The following is a 17,500-nucleotide window of genomic DNA, read 5'->3' on the forward strand; positions in this document are numbered from 1 at the left end:
TAGATATAAATATATTAAGATCTGATCCATGGCCCCATAAACTATATGCGATAAAAACATGATTTGAGATAAGAATTCTGTCAGATTACAGGAGAATTTATGATGCCTTCATGCTTTACTCATCAGACATGATGTACACACACACACACACACACACACACACACACACACACACACACACACACACACACACACACAGACAGACACACACACACACACACACACACAGACAGACACACACGCGCAACAACAATGGCAAAATTAATGAAATGATACAGTGATACTATTATATATACATGTGTCGCACATTACAGATGTAAAAGGAGACACATTGCCATGTTCATTATCAGTTGGAAGTAAATAGTCTAGTTCCTGACGACCCTGTTACAATTTTACACTACGTTATCTACGTTATCTATCTTGAGTAACGACATTGACTAGACGTAATATGTGAAGATAAGGTGGTGTAAAATCGGAACATAGTGGTCAAGAACTAGACTAGAAAGTAAACAAACTTGACGCCATTAAATTCATCAAGTCTATGTGTCTAAATTTCTCAGCAGACGTAAGTTTATATTTGTATTTATTACACTGTAAAAGAACAGCAATGTTGTATCAATTTTCAATGAGATTCCTGCTGTACTTGTTGTTATTATTATTGTTAGTCTCGAGTTGAAATGTGCGTGGCTTTGTCTTCAAAACAACATGTCCCACAAGCGAAACACTAAGGCAACTTAATTTCTCCTGTAGTATTATTTACAAAGCGCCATGGTCATAGATAAACGCAAGAAACCTACTCGGATTCGCTCGTAACTGTAAACTTCTCTGCAGTCGGAAACCACACAGGTACTTACCGCTCCCCAGCCGTACGCATACTTCACCAAACAAATAAGCACACAGGAAAACAGAAGAATCTGTACTTTTAGCTCCATGGCTGCCTCGTCGTCTTCTAGCCTACGTAGAAATGACTATTTTCAACATCGAAGCTGAAAAGAAAATTGATTTTCCGCCGAAACTTTTGTTTACTCAATCTATTACTGTTACGTGGGGCAAAAATCGATCGCGAGTTTAAAAGTTTGACTAAAAATACTATCACAACAATGGGGAAGATACATGGTAAATAGAAGATTCTTAATCCTATGTATTGTACCATCATATGTCACCCCCCCCCCGTAGTATTTATTTCATTTCCTCATTTCAGTAATTTAACACGTACGTCATGTTGGGTGGGGGTGGGGGTGGGGGTGGGGGTAGAAGAACTTATAGTTACATTACTGCCGACACTGAAGTATTGAATAACGAAACCTGTTACAAACGGGAAAGTAAACAACTGCACTTGGCACAGCATGTTGGAAGTACAGACTTGTATTATAATGCGTCATTTGTTGTTTGCCCACTTTACATAATAGTTCACTCAGAGGCGGCCATCACGTGGCCATCACGTGGAAAACGTAAACATGTATCACGAAGATTCAGGCAAAAATACCGAGGTAAAATAATAATGAACGATTAGCCGATATCTACATCGGATTTTAATTAGATTGGACAATTAGTCTAAAATGGTGTGACGACGCAGAATTTTTTTAATTTTTTATTCTCAAGAAACCTGTCACTCAGTCTACTATTTATGGCAGTTACTGTTCTTTATATTTAGTACTTTAGAGCAAGTGTGTATGTGGGGCAGATGTCATTTGCTTGTTCTTGATTGGCTCTGCAGTTGTCTTCACTGAAGTAGGGAGGGTTATTTTTGTGTTTCCCCACAGATCTGCAGACTGCATGGGCTGGACAAGCACACAGAAAAAAGACCGACGCGAGGGTATTTAAGTGATGCGCGTGCTGGCAAGAAACAAATCTTTTTTGTTTTGTTTATCTAATTAGGCCAAATGAAAAAGATGATGTGATTCCGATAACGCCCAATTTCGAAATAGGTTGGGTAGGTTGGATTTTTTAAATTTTGTTTTGTTAAATATCTCTTTTTTTTGTCTGGTTCAGGTTGTGTTTCCCGTTGTTTATCTAGAGGCCTTCCATATGGTCTTTGCGTTATGGGTCACACGAAGAAATGACATCTTCAAATCTCACTATTTCTCGCGGGATTTTTCGTAATTTTTTTGGAATTACCTGAAAAATAGTTAAGGGTGGGAGTAAAAAACTAGTTTGGGTGGGGTATCCGGAACCAATTTGAAATAATTGTAGTTTTTTGGCCTTCGAATACAATATTTACATTTTGATATATATGCATAACAATACTAAAAACCAAACGTATACATTTCAAGTGTGCTAGAGTATTTACATATTTAAATTAGGTGAAGGCGTTGATGAATAGACCTGGTGCCGGTTCCAAGATGCATTGCGCGTCTCTCCATTGAATGCCATGTATTCTGTTCGTGCGGAGGGGTTTGCAAGCGCTACTCAGGGGATGGTTTACCCGTAAAATCCCACTCTGTCATCGATGGAGTTCAGTCTTCGTTCTATAAAATCACCCATAATTAAAGAGGTCAACATGTCTTACCATCATTTCCTGATGAAAATGTTATTCCAAATGTAATAAAGACAAAACAAGACTAAATCTAACAACATAAGCGACGTCATCTTGCGCAATGCATCTTGGAACCGGAAAATCGACAATATCCACTACAAATACATCATACGAGCCGATACAGCTGCGGACGAGCAAGTGGATAGATCGTCTATGTTAACTAGTTGATTGTATAGATAGATTTCATTCATAAAACTTGACACAATGTTTTCAAATCAACAGGACACCACTTCCTTTTAAAAGTAGTTTCAAAGCCAAGGTGGTCCTCAGTCAGCTCTGTGGTTACAGTGAATAATTAGTCTAATGTAATCATTGAAAGTACATCATAAAAGTGGGAAGGACATCTTCTGACGTCACAGCTATACTATTTGGTCCAAGTTTCTATAAAATCTTGGCTATTCAACAAGGCAAGTGTACTAAAAGTGAGTCTGATGTTCATGGGATCATGAACAAAGTATTCAACCGTGTATTATGTAATGTGAAAGTCTTCAACTGTCAAATTTTGAAAAAAGCTTGTTGATACGTGAGGAAAATTGTTACCTTTCCAGCAATCTACATTCAATGACGCGATTGTAGGTCGCCATGTTGAAACGTCATCATTTGGTCACGTGTCTGTATCGAAGCTCGTTGGATTTTGTAGGCTTTTCAATGGTATCTCAACTACCGAGATTTTGTCTCTTAGCTGCTGTATATCTGTAACGCAGCTAGCGATATTTATATCGTCGCTAAGATTTCTTACCTACCCCTGTTACTGATCGTAGGGATGAAGGTGGTCGTCACCCAGGGCCAGTTGGGGTCAATGGTGACGTGTTGAAAAAAGTCGATGTATAAATGCGTTACCATGGAGACTGGATGGAAAACTACTTCATTATATAATCTGACTTTCTATATACATGATTGTTTATTAATCATTTTAACATCTTCAATCTGTACTTTTTAATAATTATCAGATTGTAAGCAGGTTTGGGGAGAAAAGTGGATTATTTGTGATTTAGAAATTGACATCAAGTCTTTGACATCTTTGACATCACAGAAATAAGGTAGTCTTATAGTAATTACAGGGAAATACGTACTAAACTTTTTTTTCTGCTTTAGTAATATACGTATTTTGTGATTTACTGTACATTTATTCCTACTCTGGTAGACTATACTCTTCTATCGCATTGTGTAATTTCGTCATACTGTTATATCAGTTAACCCAATTTGATTAAAATCCGATGTAGATGTCGGCTAATCATTCATTGCTATTTTAATTTCGTTATTTTGCTTGAATTGACTTTCGTAGTACATGTTTACGTTTTTAGCCTGATCGCCTCGAGGCGACTCAAAGAAAAAAAAAAAAAAAAAAAAAAAAAAAAAAAAAAAAAAAAAGAACCCTAAATAAAAGAACTTAGCATTTTTATCCTACATTGAACTATTGCTCTCCTCCATCGTCCGTTGTTCATCGTATTGTATAGCTATCAGTGCAGTGTATGGGTTTTGACGACGTGTCAATACATGAAAGATAGGTAGAGACAATTGTCATGTCGTAAACTATACCTTATATCTATTCACCGGAAATGTTTGCCCCAGTTAGAGTTTGTATGGAGACACGACACTGTTTTTCTCTAGCTGTATCTAACCACAGACACCTGTGGCCCATGATACACCTCAGTTAAATAACATCACGTAAGAGAGGGTAATATCACAACGGAGTGTCTAGATCTGTACATGTCTGCACAAGGGTTCGCACTCTTTACCAAAGTTGTGATAATGCCCAAGCCAACATTTTCTGTTCGAACGTGTTGAATTGGTTTGCGCTTGTGATATAAAATCAAATATCAATAATATTGCTGTATATAAGTGATGAAGAAGATTTTGAAAGAACTACCTGGTAATTGAAAATGAGAACTCGTGCTCTTGTAAAACCTCACGAAATTCTAGGAGGGCTGATAACGGTCAAATTGTGGATAAATTTGTAGCTTAAACAATCTGTTTAAGCATAGACAGTGGCGCTCGCTCCACTGTGATGGTTTAAAACACAAGACATTTAAAAAAAAAAAATGTAAAAATTATTTTAAATTATTTTAAATTAAAATTAAAAAAAATATCAACAACAAAAACAAAAACAACAACAACAACAACAACAACAACAACAACAACAACAACAACAACAACAACAACAACATATTTATGATGTTGGCAATCAAATTCATGGATCTGGAACCTATACCAATGCTTTCCCTTCATATACTGTGGCTTGTGTGGGATATTCATCAACTAATTATAACATGCTAAAACTTACTATTACACGTCACAAGTGTCTGTGTATATCTGAAATTATTCGAGACGCAACTGTTGGCGCCACGACAGTCTCAGTGACTAGTGAGGTGTGTCTCATGATCAGGGTGTGACCGAGCAAATTTGAGCAAATTCCTGTGATTTCGCCGTTATCAAGAAACACTTAGATCTACATTTAATATCAGGTGAGAATTCAAGTTGTCCACCACTCGGGGTTCTTATAACAAGGGTTCCTAGCTCCTAACCTAGGGTTACTATATAGTTGAACGGTTGGTGTTTACACATAGGTTGGTATATGTTACTGCCTCACAAGCACAACTCGTCCAACACGGTTTCAGGAGACTTCTTTATATTAAAGTGTCATAGGTCAGGGAAGAGAGGTCAGACTTCCTGTAGGTATGCCAAATCAGGTTTACAGAAGTCTGTGGGCTTTCAGGATGCATTCGTGTTTACACGAATATTAATTTGGCATGGAAGGACTAATTATTATTTGGACAAACTTGAGGACATAGCACGTACGACGAAAGGTAAAAGAAACACGTACATCAAATATAGACACAGGAAATATTATAAAGTCGCTTCACTGTTGCAGTTTATCATCTGGCTTGACAGAAACTTTACCAATATTGCTACATTTTCAGTGTGTTAAGCAACATACACCCTTATAAGGATTGAAATATAACAATTATAATGTAACAATTCATTCTCGAACACCAGAGCTGTTATTTCTTCTGTGACACTGCACTGTGAAGTTGACGGCGCGTTTTGAACGGTGCCGTAAAAGAGGCTATGGTTTACGACGACGCGTTTTGAACGGTGCCGTAAAAGAGGCTGTGGTTTACGACGATGGTAACTTCGATGTTTTCAGATGTAGTAATCTTAGTAAACGCTTTTTTTTTATCTAACCAGACGATTTGTTCACCCCAACTCGTTTCCATGGTAACACATTGCACTGTCTATGCATTATATTTGATTACCTAGACATGAAGAAGCATTTGGTATTCACCGTCATTGTACTATTCTTGTCGGTCATTATTGACGAAGTTGTTACTTATCGTAGGGGTGAAAATGATCTTGGTCCACCTGGGGTCATTAATGGTGACATGGTGAACAAAGTCGATGGCGACAATGGCGGTAGATTCAAGCGTGATAGTCCTCCAGCTGGGGTCAATGGTGACATGGTGAACAAAGTCGAAGATGTTTAAATACGTTACCATGGAGACTGGATGGAAAACTACATCATTATATAATCTGACTTTCTATATACATGATTGTTTATTAATTATTTTAGCATCTTCAATCTGTACTTTTTAATAATTATCTGATTGTAAGCAGGTTTGGGGAGAAAAATAGATTATTTGTGATTTTCAGAATAATTTTAGAAATTGACATCAAGTTTTTGACATCTCAGACATCATGCAAATAAGGTAGTCTGTAGTAATTACAGGGAAATACTGACTAAACCCTTTTTTCTCCATTAGTAATATACTTATTTTGTTATTTATTGTATATTTATTCTTCATAAACTCTTCTATTGCATTGACCATTGCGTAATTTTGTCATATTGTTCTGGTATGTTACCCTGACTCTCACCGCCAGGGGGTGCTACTATCGGAGACGCTCAGCGGTGAGAATCCGAGAAAAAGAGACTGTATATTGTGCGTGTTTACTTTATTGGTTGAGTGATTGCATATTTTGGTGTTTTCTTCAAGTTATTTGTTTGTTTTAAAAGAGTATGAACTTTAGACATAAGTTACTGTTACTTTTTTTTTAATAGTGCCAACTCATTTCAGGTACAACTCAACTGGTTCCGTCTTGCTATTGACATGTCTGTCTGTTTGTTTGTGTGTATGTATGTGACATGTGCCCTGCCTATTCCATTGTATTACTATTCATGAGCATGTACATGAATATTAATCAGGGTTGGGTTACTCATTATCCTTGGCTTGTAACTTTAGTGTACCACATGTAGCAATAAAGAATGTAGTGTTTTGAGTGTACTCTAAGACTCTGGTTATCTTCCTTACCCACTACACCATACACCGGTCAACTCGCTACCAAGACCAGGATTAAGAACTCGATAAGGTTACAATGTGTGCTATTTAAACCACCTGACCAATTGCCTTGATATTTGGTGAAATAAAAATGATTGCACAAGTGTTGTATGTTTTGATGTTTGGTAAAAAGTTAACTCCAAAACTACAAAGCAGATGAGCCTGAAATTTGGTTGGGATGTTCCTTGGGATGTGTAGATGAAGATTTATTCATGGCATGATTATCCCATCAGTTATATTCAAATTAGGTATAAAAATGTAAGTTTCAGTAAAAATATCTTTAATTCCAAAATCACCATGCAGATTGGACTAAAATTTAATAGGGAAGTATCTATCGATGGAGTATTGATGATTCCATCACTGATATGCAAATTAGGTCTAAAAATCTCAACTTTGGTCAAAAACTTTTATCTTGAAATTTACTTAATCAATGGGGCTGAATTTTGGTGTTGATGTTTCTTGATGGGTTATTCTACTGATATTACTCAAGACATATTGACACAACTGGCCCTAGCGACCATGACCATACCCTAGCAACCATGACCATCCCCTTATTAACAGCCAAATACCAGTAATTTTGTGCAAGATAATAATATTGTTGGTTGGGTAAGTGACTAAACATTCAAAAATATACATTCATGAAATGGTTCTATACAACTAAAAATTTATAAAGATGCATTTTATTTCCTGAAGTGGTATTTCCAAGTCACAGTGGACAATCTTCTTTTATCAGTTTTGCTGGCGTATTCAGATAAAGTTTGTCAATTTCAAATTGTTGACAGCAAAGTACATGCAGGGTTCTACAACATGTTGCAAAACATATTATTTGACAATTCACATTTTATGATACTGATTATTGAGTCGGTCGTTTTCCAGGACAGGACTTACAGCAGTTTCAAGGAGCCCTTTGAAATTCCAAGACCTACAGCAGTTTCAAGGAGTCCTTTGAAATTCCAAGACCTACAGGAGTTTCAAGGGGTCCTTGAAATTCCAAGACTCACAGTATTTCCAGGAATATAAATGTACATACCCTTTTGAAAAGAATATTGTCTGAAGCTAGTATACATACATGGGTTTACTCAACGTTTGAGGCCATGCTCTCTATTTTCTCTCTCTGTTTTGGCTCATGAACCTTTGAATGGCTGATGAGGCCAGCAAGTGAAGCACATCTTTTACCGCAAACATCACATAAAGGAGCCTTTTCTTGCGTAACCCTCTGATTATGGCGCCAATCAGAATGTGTTTTAAGGTTGCCTGGTGTTAAAAACTTTCTATTACATTCTTTGCATTGGAAAGTTTTCTTGGCTGCGTGTGTTTTCCTATGATTTTTCAAACCACTAGCAGTTACAAAAACCCTTCCACATTTGTCACACAAATGATTGCCTTCATTTTTATGTATCATTAGGTGTCTCTTAAAGTAAAATTCAGACTTCAATATTTTGTTGCATATTTCACATTTGAATTCATCTGCAGTTCCATAGTTCTTGTCTCTGTTTGTTGTGACACAGACCTTGTCTGTGTGTGTTGTTTCAAAGTTCTTCTCCCTGTTTGCTGTTACACAGTTATTTCCCCTGTGCACTTTTTTAATATGGTTCTGTAATTGGTACTTGTTTTTGAAACCTCTTTGACAGGAGTCGCATTTCACTGGCCGTTCCCCAGTATGTGTGTAGGTATGAAATCTCAACTGCGTTGAATCTGAATATCGCTTCCCACATATATCACAAATAAACTTGAGGTTCTCCGGATGATGGACTGCATTCAAATGCTTTTTAAGTGCATATATAACAGGGAATGATTTATCACATTCATTGCACTTATAGATTTTCTCTCCATGAAATAATTTATGTGCTTCAAGGGTGCTTTTACGAACAAAACGTTTACCACATTCATTGCACTCGTGTGGTTTCTGATCAGCATGACTCATCATATGGTATTTCAGGAAGATTTTCATACTGAACTTCTTTGAGCAAATATCACATGTTAATGATATTCCTGGTTTGTGATACCTCGTCATATGGAATGATAAACCACCACTAGTGAGGTACCGTTGACGACAGATGTTACATTCATACTTTTTGACACCAGTGTGGGTATTCATATGATCCATTAGGCTCGGCTTACTCATCAACACCTTATCACAGACCTCGCATTTGAATATTTCCCTTGGCTGTCCTGAATCTGCAGAGGACAGGAACTTTGGAGTTAAATGCCCAATTAAATGGTCTTTAAGCTTGGAGAAGTCAGTAAACTTCAAAGCACACCTCCCACAGTACATGGTATCATTAGCAACACATACGTGACTTAACAGTATACCTTCTGCATTAAATCCTTTCCGACATACACAACAATAAAATGGATTCTTTATTTTATGTAATTTCATGTGGCTTTTGAAGTCTGAGTTGCTTCTAAATCTTCGGTAACATATCTTGCATTTATGTCGATATCGGTTTTGGTGCATTAACCGTATGTGCGATAAAAAAGGCTTCCATTGCCGATGAGACGTTAGACAGTGCGCACATTGGTAAGTTAATTTTCGTACATGCACCGCATTAATGTGATGACTGAGTAGCATCTGTGACCGAAAATACATGTCACACTCCTCGCACTTGAAATCTGATTTGTCTTTAACTTTACAAGGATGGTCTTTTAATATAAACCATCTTCCACAGTCTTCACACTTTTCTGGTTCATCTTTCAGCAATGCTGGTCCAAGTGTATGTTGTTTTATGTGATTAACATAATTTCTTGTTCCTGGTAACACCATCTTGCACGTATCACATTCTTTATCTCTGTGCATCTTCACAAGATGTCTCCTTAAGAGTTCGCGGTTTGTAAACCAGTGGGAACATTTATTGCACTTTACAAAAGTTCCATACTTAATGATTTCACCTTGGGCATATATAATACTATCAGCCTTGGGAGTATACTGTTGTTTTTCTCTCTTTCCATATTTTGATGGCTTGGTTTTCGACTTTTTAGTTTCAACTCTCAGTAGTAAACTAGGCATTTCTGATACAGTTTCAGAATGCGTCGATTCATTTGTACTACATATTGTGTCTGATTCATCTCTGTAGCAAATAGTTTGTTTTCTTTTCCTTGAATGTTTAGATGGATTGGTTTTTGAACGTTGATCTTCAAATTTTTGAAGTAAGCCACCTGGCATTTCCAACACAGCTGGTAAGTTTTTCTCAGATTGGGTAAATGGCTTTGTACTGTCTGATATGTTTATGTCATCTTCCTCCTTTATACATTCAAGGTCTAAACTAATATCTTCAGTAGTTGCATCTATCATATCAATACTATTAACTACACAATGCTTTGAATGAACACTTTTTGTATTTTTTCCTTCAAAACACACTTTTTTATTTGGGTTCCCTTCATTCACATCTTCCTCTTGGTAGGCTACATACACAGTATCATTTCCAATCTCTGATTTCACAACACTGGCTCTGAACATATTACTTGGAGATGATCTGATTTCTTCATCACCATTTCCCTTCGGTATGATGTCTCGAACAGAGACACTATCTTCTCTCTTTCTCTTATTAGTATGCACAAGTCTGAAGTCATTTCCTTCAAGCATATTAACTCCCGATATTTCAAACTCTGGTATTATATCTGTTTCTGCATCAATATTAGCAATGCATATACTAACTGGCACAACACCTTTATTACTAGGTTCAAAATCCATGGATTCACCACTTTTGACAGATTCAGTTGTTTTCTGGGTGGTATTGTCATTAGCTGATGTTTTTTGTACAGGTGGCATCCTTAATGGTACACACATATTTGCTAAGAGAGGCTGTATCCCCAATATCCCAGGTTTGTGAACAGCAGTAGATTTCATCGATGTAGGATTCGATGCAATGGAGTTGATGTTTGTTGTGGTTTTCTGTGTTACTTGCATGCCTGGTTTTGAAATGTTGCTAACTGTCTGATCATGATGGCTGGATGCTTTTGTAGATGTACACGGAGCAATACTTGACAGAGATGGTTCTTGAACAGTAGTAGATCTCATCACTGTAGGATTCAGTGCAATGGAGTTCACATTTGTCCTTGTTTGCTGGGTTACACGTACATCTGCTTTCAACGCTTTCAACATGTTCCTAACTGTTTGATGGCTGGAAGCTTTAGATGTTGGTGCAATATTTGAGAGAGATGGTTCTTGAACAGAAGTGGATCTCACTGGTATAGGAGTTACTGGAATGAATTTCACATTTGTCCCAGTTTGCTGTGTTACATGTATGCCTGGTTTTGTCCCAGTTTGCTGTGTTACATGTATGCCTGGTTTTGTCCCAGTTTGCTGTGTTACATGTATGCCTGGTTTTGTCCCAGTTTGCTGTGTTACATGTATGCCTGGTTTTGGCAGGATTCTGACAGGTCTATGCCTGGATGCTTTACTTGATAATATAGGTGTACTATTTAACAGATTTGTTTGTGGAACAGTAGTAGATGCCACTGATGTTGGAGGGATTTCAGTGGAATTGACATTTGTACTGTGCTGGGTTACATGTACATCACGTTTTGAAATATTCCTAACTGTTTGATGGCTGGATGCTTTTAATGAAGGTTTACTACTTGACAGAATGGTTGGTTGAACGGTAGTAGATACCACAGATGTAGGAAAGATTTGATCGGAATTGGCAGTTGTCCTGGCTTGCTGGATTACATGTATGTCAGGTATCTGCAGGTTCCTGACTGGACTCTGCATGGATAGTTTTGATGTAGGTGCAATACTTGACACAGATGTTTGTTGGGCAGTAGGAGATATCACAGATGTTGGCGAGACTTGACTGGAATTACCATATGTCCTGGTTTGCTGTGTTATACGTATATCTGAATTTGGTAGAATCTTCACTGGATGATGTCCGAGTGTTAAATTAGGCATTTGACTTGACATGGATGTCTGTTGACCTGAAGTAGATACCGATGTTGGAGAGAATGTAGTTTTCAAATTTGTTATAGGGTTTACATTGCCTGTCTTGAGATCTACAGCTGGGATGGTTCCGAGAGGAATTTCCATGGCCAGAACTCTCTCTTGTTCCATATCACTGTTACATGTTGTAGTCTGTGTATTTTCCGAAAACACTGAAATATGGATTTTAACAGGTAGCATGTTTTCACACCAAGTACATTTCACCTTACTCTCCTGCGTGACAAATTTGCAGTCCTTTTTCTTGAAGAACGGAACCTCTGCATTTATTTGTTGTTTACTTTGGCTGGTTCTTAGCGCGTAAACACAAGGTTTGACTGTTGTACCAACTTCAATTCCGATATTGTACCCTGTGTTAACAGTCTGGATACCAATGTCACATTGATCTTTTGCAGAAATTGTGAAATTGTCAGTAAATTTAGCCATCTTGATAGACATCCGAGATATGTTGATGTAATTAAGGTACTTCTCATAGATCACCAATACACTCAAAGTTTGTTTACAAACAGATGCAAATGGATAATGTCTCCGGTAAGTCTTCACTAAGTTCACCAAGATACCATTCTAGTATATGTTACCATAACATGTGTTGCAAGTCCTTTGTTTACAGATCTGAAAAGATAAGAAAACAACAGAAGTCAGTCTAAAAATGTCAGAAATGTCAGGAACAGTGGGATCCATCCCATAATTTCCACTTCTGATATACAAATGTATTCGGTTCGCATTACTCTATCTAAGATCCAAATGATCTCAACTCAGCAAGAAGCCATTTTACATCTCTCAGCAGATCTCACAAGATCCTGCATGAGCCACTGCATCCATAGCAACCACTTGAGGGCAGTCATGCCGAAAGTATCAAATGTTTAACAACACCATTGTTCTTAACATCATCACACATGGCCACAACAAAAGCTTGACCACGATCACATGTTTGACAACTGTTGTTGCTAGGCATATCTGCATATCTCGCGAGATCTGCAATGAGACGTACAGTCCCTTATTGAAAACAGATACTGACATCTTTTCGGGACTGGCACTGATGTTCTCTTTGACCGATATTTAATTAATGTGCCTCATAGATCAACGATGCCTTCAAAGTGTGTATGTATACACATACAACTGCAGACATCAGATCATGGAACCTAGCCTGTTACAACAGGGAAAGTAAACAAATGAATTGGATTAATAACACTTGCTAGATGCAGGTTGGAACAGGAGAGACTTGTATTACACACCGTGGTTTGATAAGAATAGTTTTATGGCCTCTTTATGGGTACATGAAATGACGGGAATCGGACATTTGTTTGTGAATGTAAGCTATTATGTAAAGTGGCCATAAAACTGTTCTTATCAAATGATGAAATGTAATACAAGTCTCTGTACTTCCAACATAATTTAGTTTCTAATTTGGTTTGTACTACATTTTGTCATTGAACGAGGATGCACAGTTTCACTACGAATCAATTGCTCAGTTCAGAAATTTGAGTTTGGAGAGATATGGTTGCCGCAAATGTCATCAGTGGTCCACCACCCCTGGTGTCCACCCCAATCGAGTTATCAATGATTTAAATTTAGCCTCACTTGTATGGCTGGAGAATACGTTACTCTTTGACTGCTGTCACCACACAAAATGTGTGTAGGCGGGGGGGGGGGGGGGGTGACGACAATCAGAATCAAGCCACTAAGCCATGCAAACAGGACAAATATAATACAAGTGATTATACGTTGTATAATTGAAGTGATCGACGCTCAGTTGACGTTCTCGAGATCTCGAGAATGGAGTCGCGCCGACCAAATATAGCTAGCTGACTTCGTACTGAATCGAAGCTATAGTTGCCACAGTCATGTATCAGTGAGTGAATTTAAACTGGCCACTAACCATACTAAGAACGGTGTTCCTCTAGGCTAGGCTTTTCCTGGTCAAAAGCAATTCTTCGCTCATCAACAGGTACGGTACACTGCAGTCATATTAGTCAAAAGCAGGTCATTTTATAGGTCGTCGGAAGAGGGCACTGTGCTCAGTCATTGCGCCCTCTATGGCAAAACACTGACTTGTTTGTAACACGGTGGATAAACATATTGTGTAGCAAAACACATATATGGTGCAATATATCCAATCAATAGCTCATATAAAGATCACACAAAAAGACAACATCGTATTATGATTTCGTTTAATTCCTCAATATTAGTGAGAATCTTTAAAAACGTTCATTTTTCTAAAAGCAAAATGAACCCAACTCTGTTTCCCTCTCTCAAACTGGTTTCAATGTGGTGTACGTGTACAAAATAATGATATTAAAATTAATTCTAAATACAATATGGTTCGGCAACTAAAAAGACCAAACGTTCACCACAATTCACAAAGAGACCCTAACGCACACAACTTGTATATCAAAATTAATTTATTTAGAGTCACGAATAGCACTGCAGTATCATTGACATGATTAAAGTTCAGTGCCCTCAGTTGTAGCTAAAAGGGGACACCACACGACAAGAATGAAATTCCTTTTTCGTGAATTTCTAGCATTCTCACAAACCAGATCACAATGAAGCAACGAAATACCTCTTGGCGGGTACGTTTTGGACGGTGCCGTAAAGAGGTGTGTTTGGCGGACGGTGCCGTAAAAGATCGATCGAGGCCTGTGGTTTACGACGTTGGGTTCAAGAGAGGTCGAGTCATTTCATGTTTACCCATATAATTTACATTGCGCGCAAATGTTGAAAAACTCCGAATTAAAACATGTTTCAAGTTCGTGGTCTTATTTAACTATTTGAAGGTCATACCTATCTGGAATTTTGAATATTTATACAATTATATAGCCTGAGTGCACTGAGCCAATGCGCATCCACAGCATGTATGTCCACTGGCCGATCAATCTGGTCATTCTGTCTCTGTCTGTCTGTCTGTCTGTCTGTCTGTCTGTCTGTCTGTCTGTCTGTCTGTCTGTCTGTCTGTCTGTCTGTCTGTCTGTCTGTCTGTCTGTCTGTCTGTCTGTCTGTCTGGCTGTCTCTCTCTCTCTCTCTCTCTCTCTCTCTCTCTCTCTCTCTCTCTCTCTCTCTCTCTCTCTCTCTCTCTCTCTCTCTCTCTCTCTCTCTCTCTCTCTCTCTCTCTCTAATGATGAAATTTATATTCATACTCCAAGTTTAAACCTATGTCTTTATTTCCTACAGTGCGATCTCAGTTTAATACAATGTTTAACAATGTAAAACAGCTGCAACTGACTACAGTACAACACATACACTTAAAATAAATACTCAGATATTGTTGTAGAGGAAAGGTGAAAAAAAATGTGCGTTTCCGATAACACGCCCTCGAAGAATAGGGTAGGTAGGACTGAGTTTTATTTTATTTTAGTACATTAATTTTATTGATTTTATTTCTGAAAAAGGTTGCTTCGACCCAAACACAAACGAAATGTCAATCAAAATATCCCTTTTGTGATAGTTTGATGAAATATTGTACAGATATCACTGGGGAAAGAAAACAGACGTATATGAAGGTCAAGAAGACAAAGAATTTCTTATCTTTTTGTTTTAAATGTTTTAAAAAATGTTTAGGGTCGGTGGCTTAAACTAGGGTCGGTCGGGTTATTGGAAACACCTATTTTTTTCTACTGAAAAGTATGTAGTGCTATGAATACAAAGCCAGTATGTAGTAGTATGTAGTACTATGAATACAAAGCCAGTATGTAGTAGTATGTAGTGCTATGAATACAAAGCCAGTGTGTAGTAGTATGTAGTGCTATGGATACAACGCCAGTATGTAGTAGTATGTAGTGCTATGAATACAAAGCCAGTATGTAGTAGTATGTAGTGCTATGAATACAAAGCCAGTATGTAGTAGTATGTAGTGCTATGAATACAAAGCCAGTGTGTAGTAGTATGTAGTGCTATGAATACAAAGCCAGTGTGTAATAGCATGTAGTGCTATGAATACAAAGCCAGTATGTAGTAGTATGTAGTGCTATGAATACAAAGCCAGTATGTAGTAGTATGTAGTGCTATGAATACAAAGCCAGTGTGTAGTAGTATGTAGTGCTATGAATACAAAGCCAGTATGTAGTAGTATGTAGTGTTATGAATACAAAGTCAGTATGTAGTAGTATGCAGTACTATGAATACAACGCCAGTATGTAGTAGTATGTAGTGCTATGAATACAAAGTCAGTATGTAGTAGTATGTAGTGCTATGAATACAAAGCCAGTATGTAGTAGTATTTAGTGCTATGAATATAAAGCCAGTATGTAGTAGTATGAAGTACAATGAATACAAAGCCAGTATGTAGTAGTATGTAGTGCTATGAATACAAAGCCAGTATGTAGTAGTATGTAGTACTATGAATACAAAGCCAGTATGTAGTAGTATGTAGTGCTATGAATACAAAGCCAGTGTGTAGTAGTATGTAGTGCTATGAATACAAAGCCAGTGTGTAATAGCATGTAGTGCTATGAATACAAAGCCAGTATGTAGTAGTATGTAGTGCTATGAATACAAAGCCAGTATGTAGTAGTATGTAGTGCTATGAATACAAAGCCAGTGTGTAGTAGTATGTAGTGCTATGAATACAAAGCCAGTATGTAGTAGTATGTAGTGCTATGAATACAAAGTCAGTATGTAGTAGTATGCAGTACTATGAATACAACGCCAGTATGTAGTAGTATGTAGTGCTATGAATACAAAGTCAGTATGTAGTAGTATGTAGTGCTATGAATACAAAGCCAGTATGTAGTAGTATTTAGTGCTATGAATATAAAGCCAGTATGTAGTAGTATGAAGTACAATGAATACAAAGCCAGTATGTAGTAGTATGTAGTGCTATGAATACAAAGCCAGTATGTAGTAGTATGTAGTGCTATGAATACAAAGCCAGTATGTAGTAGTATTTAGTGCTATGAATACAAAGCTAGTATGTAGTACAGTAGTTGTACTACAGGCCATGCTAGCTTTTTCCATTCCCCTTTCCTGTCCTTTCCTTTCCTTTGGAATCATCAAGACAGCATTACTTCTAAGCTTTTTCTTGATTTCCTATGGAAAATGAGGATTGACTTTAATCAATAACGTATATACAAATAACACCTTTAGCACCCAGTCAATGCATACATACATACATACATACATACATACATACATACATACATACATACATACATACATACATACATACATACACACACACACACACACACACACACACACACACATACATACATACATACATACATACATACATACATACATACATACATACATACATACATACATACATACATACATACATACTTACATACATTTACTTGTCTGTCTGTCTGTCTGTCTGTTTGTTTGTTTGTTTGTTTGTTTGTTGTCGTTGAAATAACAGGATACTTACTTTGGAAAGGAGTAACATTGGCATTTTTCTTGCAGACCGCACGATAAAGCAGAGTAACCATGACAATGACAACAAGAACTAACAGTACAGATACTGCAAACGTCATAACCTGTAACCATGCCAACCAACCAATGCCATCATCATTAACACCATCGGCATCAGTTACTGAAAATTATCGATGAAAAACAAGTGTATATTGTAAAGGGAAAGGTTGCTATGTGAATTGTGTTTAATGAAAAATTGGATGTTAAATAAAATCAAATGTGTTTCAATCACTTTCATTTATCAGTATGGAGTTAGCAGCATTCAGAACTTGGTGGGGTATAGCC

The 17,500-nt window shown here is 37.3% G+C and overlaps 1 protein-coding gene and 1 long non-coding RNA gene across 2 annotated transcripts in view; one reads left to right on the forward strand and one right to left on the reverse strand.

Moving 5' to 3' along the window:
* The window catches only part of LOC144450027 (collagen triple helix repeat-containing protein 1-like), a 3,316-nt gene extending 2,384 nt beyond the window's left edge, over positions 1-932 (reverse strand). The window contains exon 1 of the mRNA XM_078140593.1: positions 855-932. Within this exon, the coding sequence (XP_077996719.1) occupies positions 855-932 (78 nt within the window). The remainder of the gene's footprint in view (positions 1-854) is intronic.
* Positions 933-5,213: 4,281 nt separating this feature from the next.
* Positions 5,214-6,756, forward strand: LOC144449960 (uncharacterized). The gene is made up of 2 exons (XR_013482199.1): positions 5,214-5,343; positions 5,798-6,756. It is a non-coding gene; the product is annotated as an uncharacterized LOC144449960 (long non-coding RNA).
* The last annotated feature ends 10,744 nt before the right edge of the window (positions 6,757-17,500 follow it).

The sequence above is a fragment of the Glandiceps talaboti genome, chromosome 19 (genome assembly GCF_964340395.1).
Source record: "Glandiceps talaboti chromosome 19, keGlaTala1.1, whole genome shotgun sequence".
NCBI classification, from domain to species: Eukaryota; Metazoa; Hemichordata; class Enteropneusta; family Spengelidae; genus Glandiceps; species Glandiceps talaboti.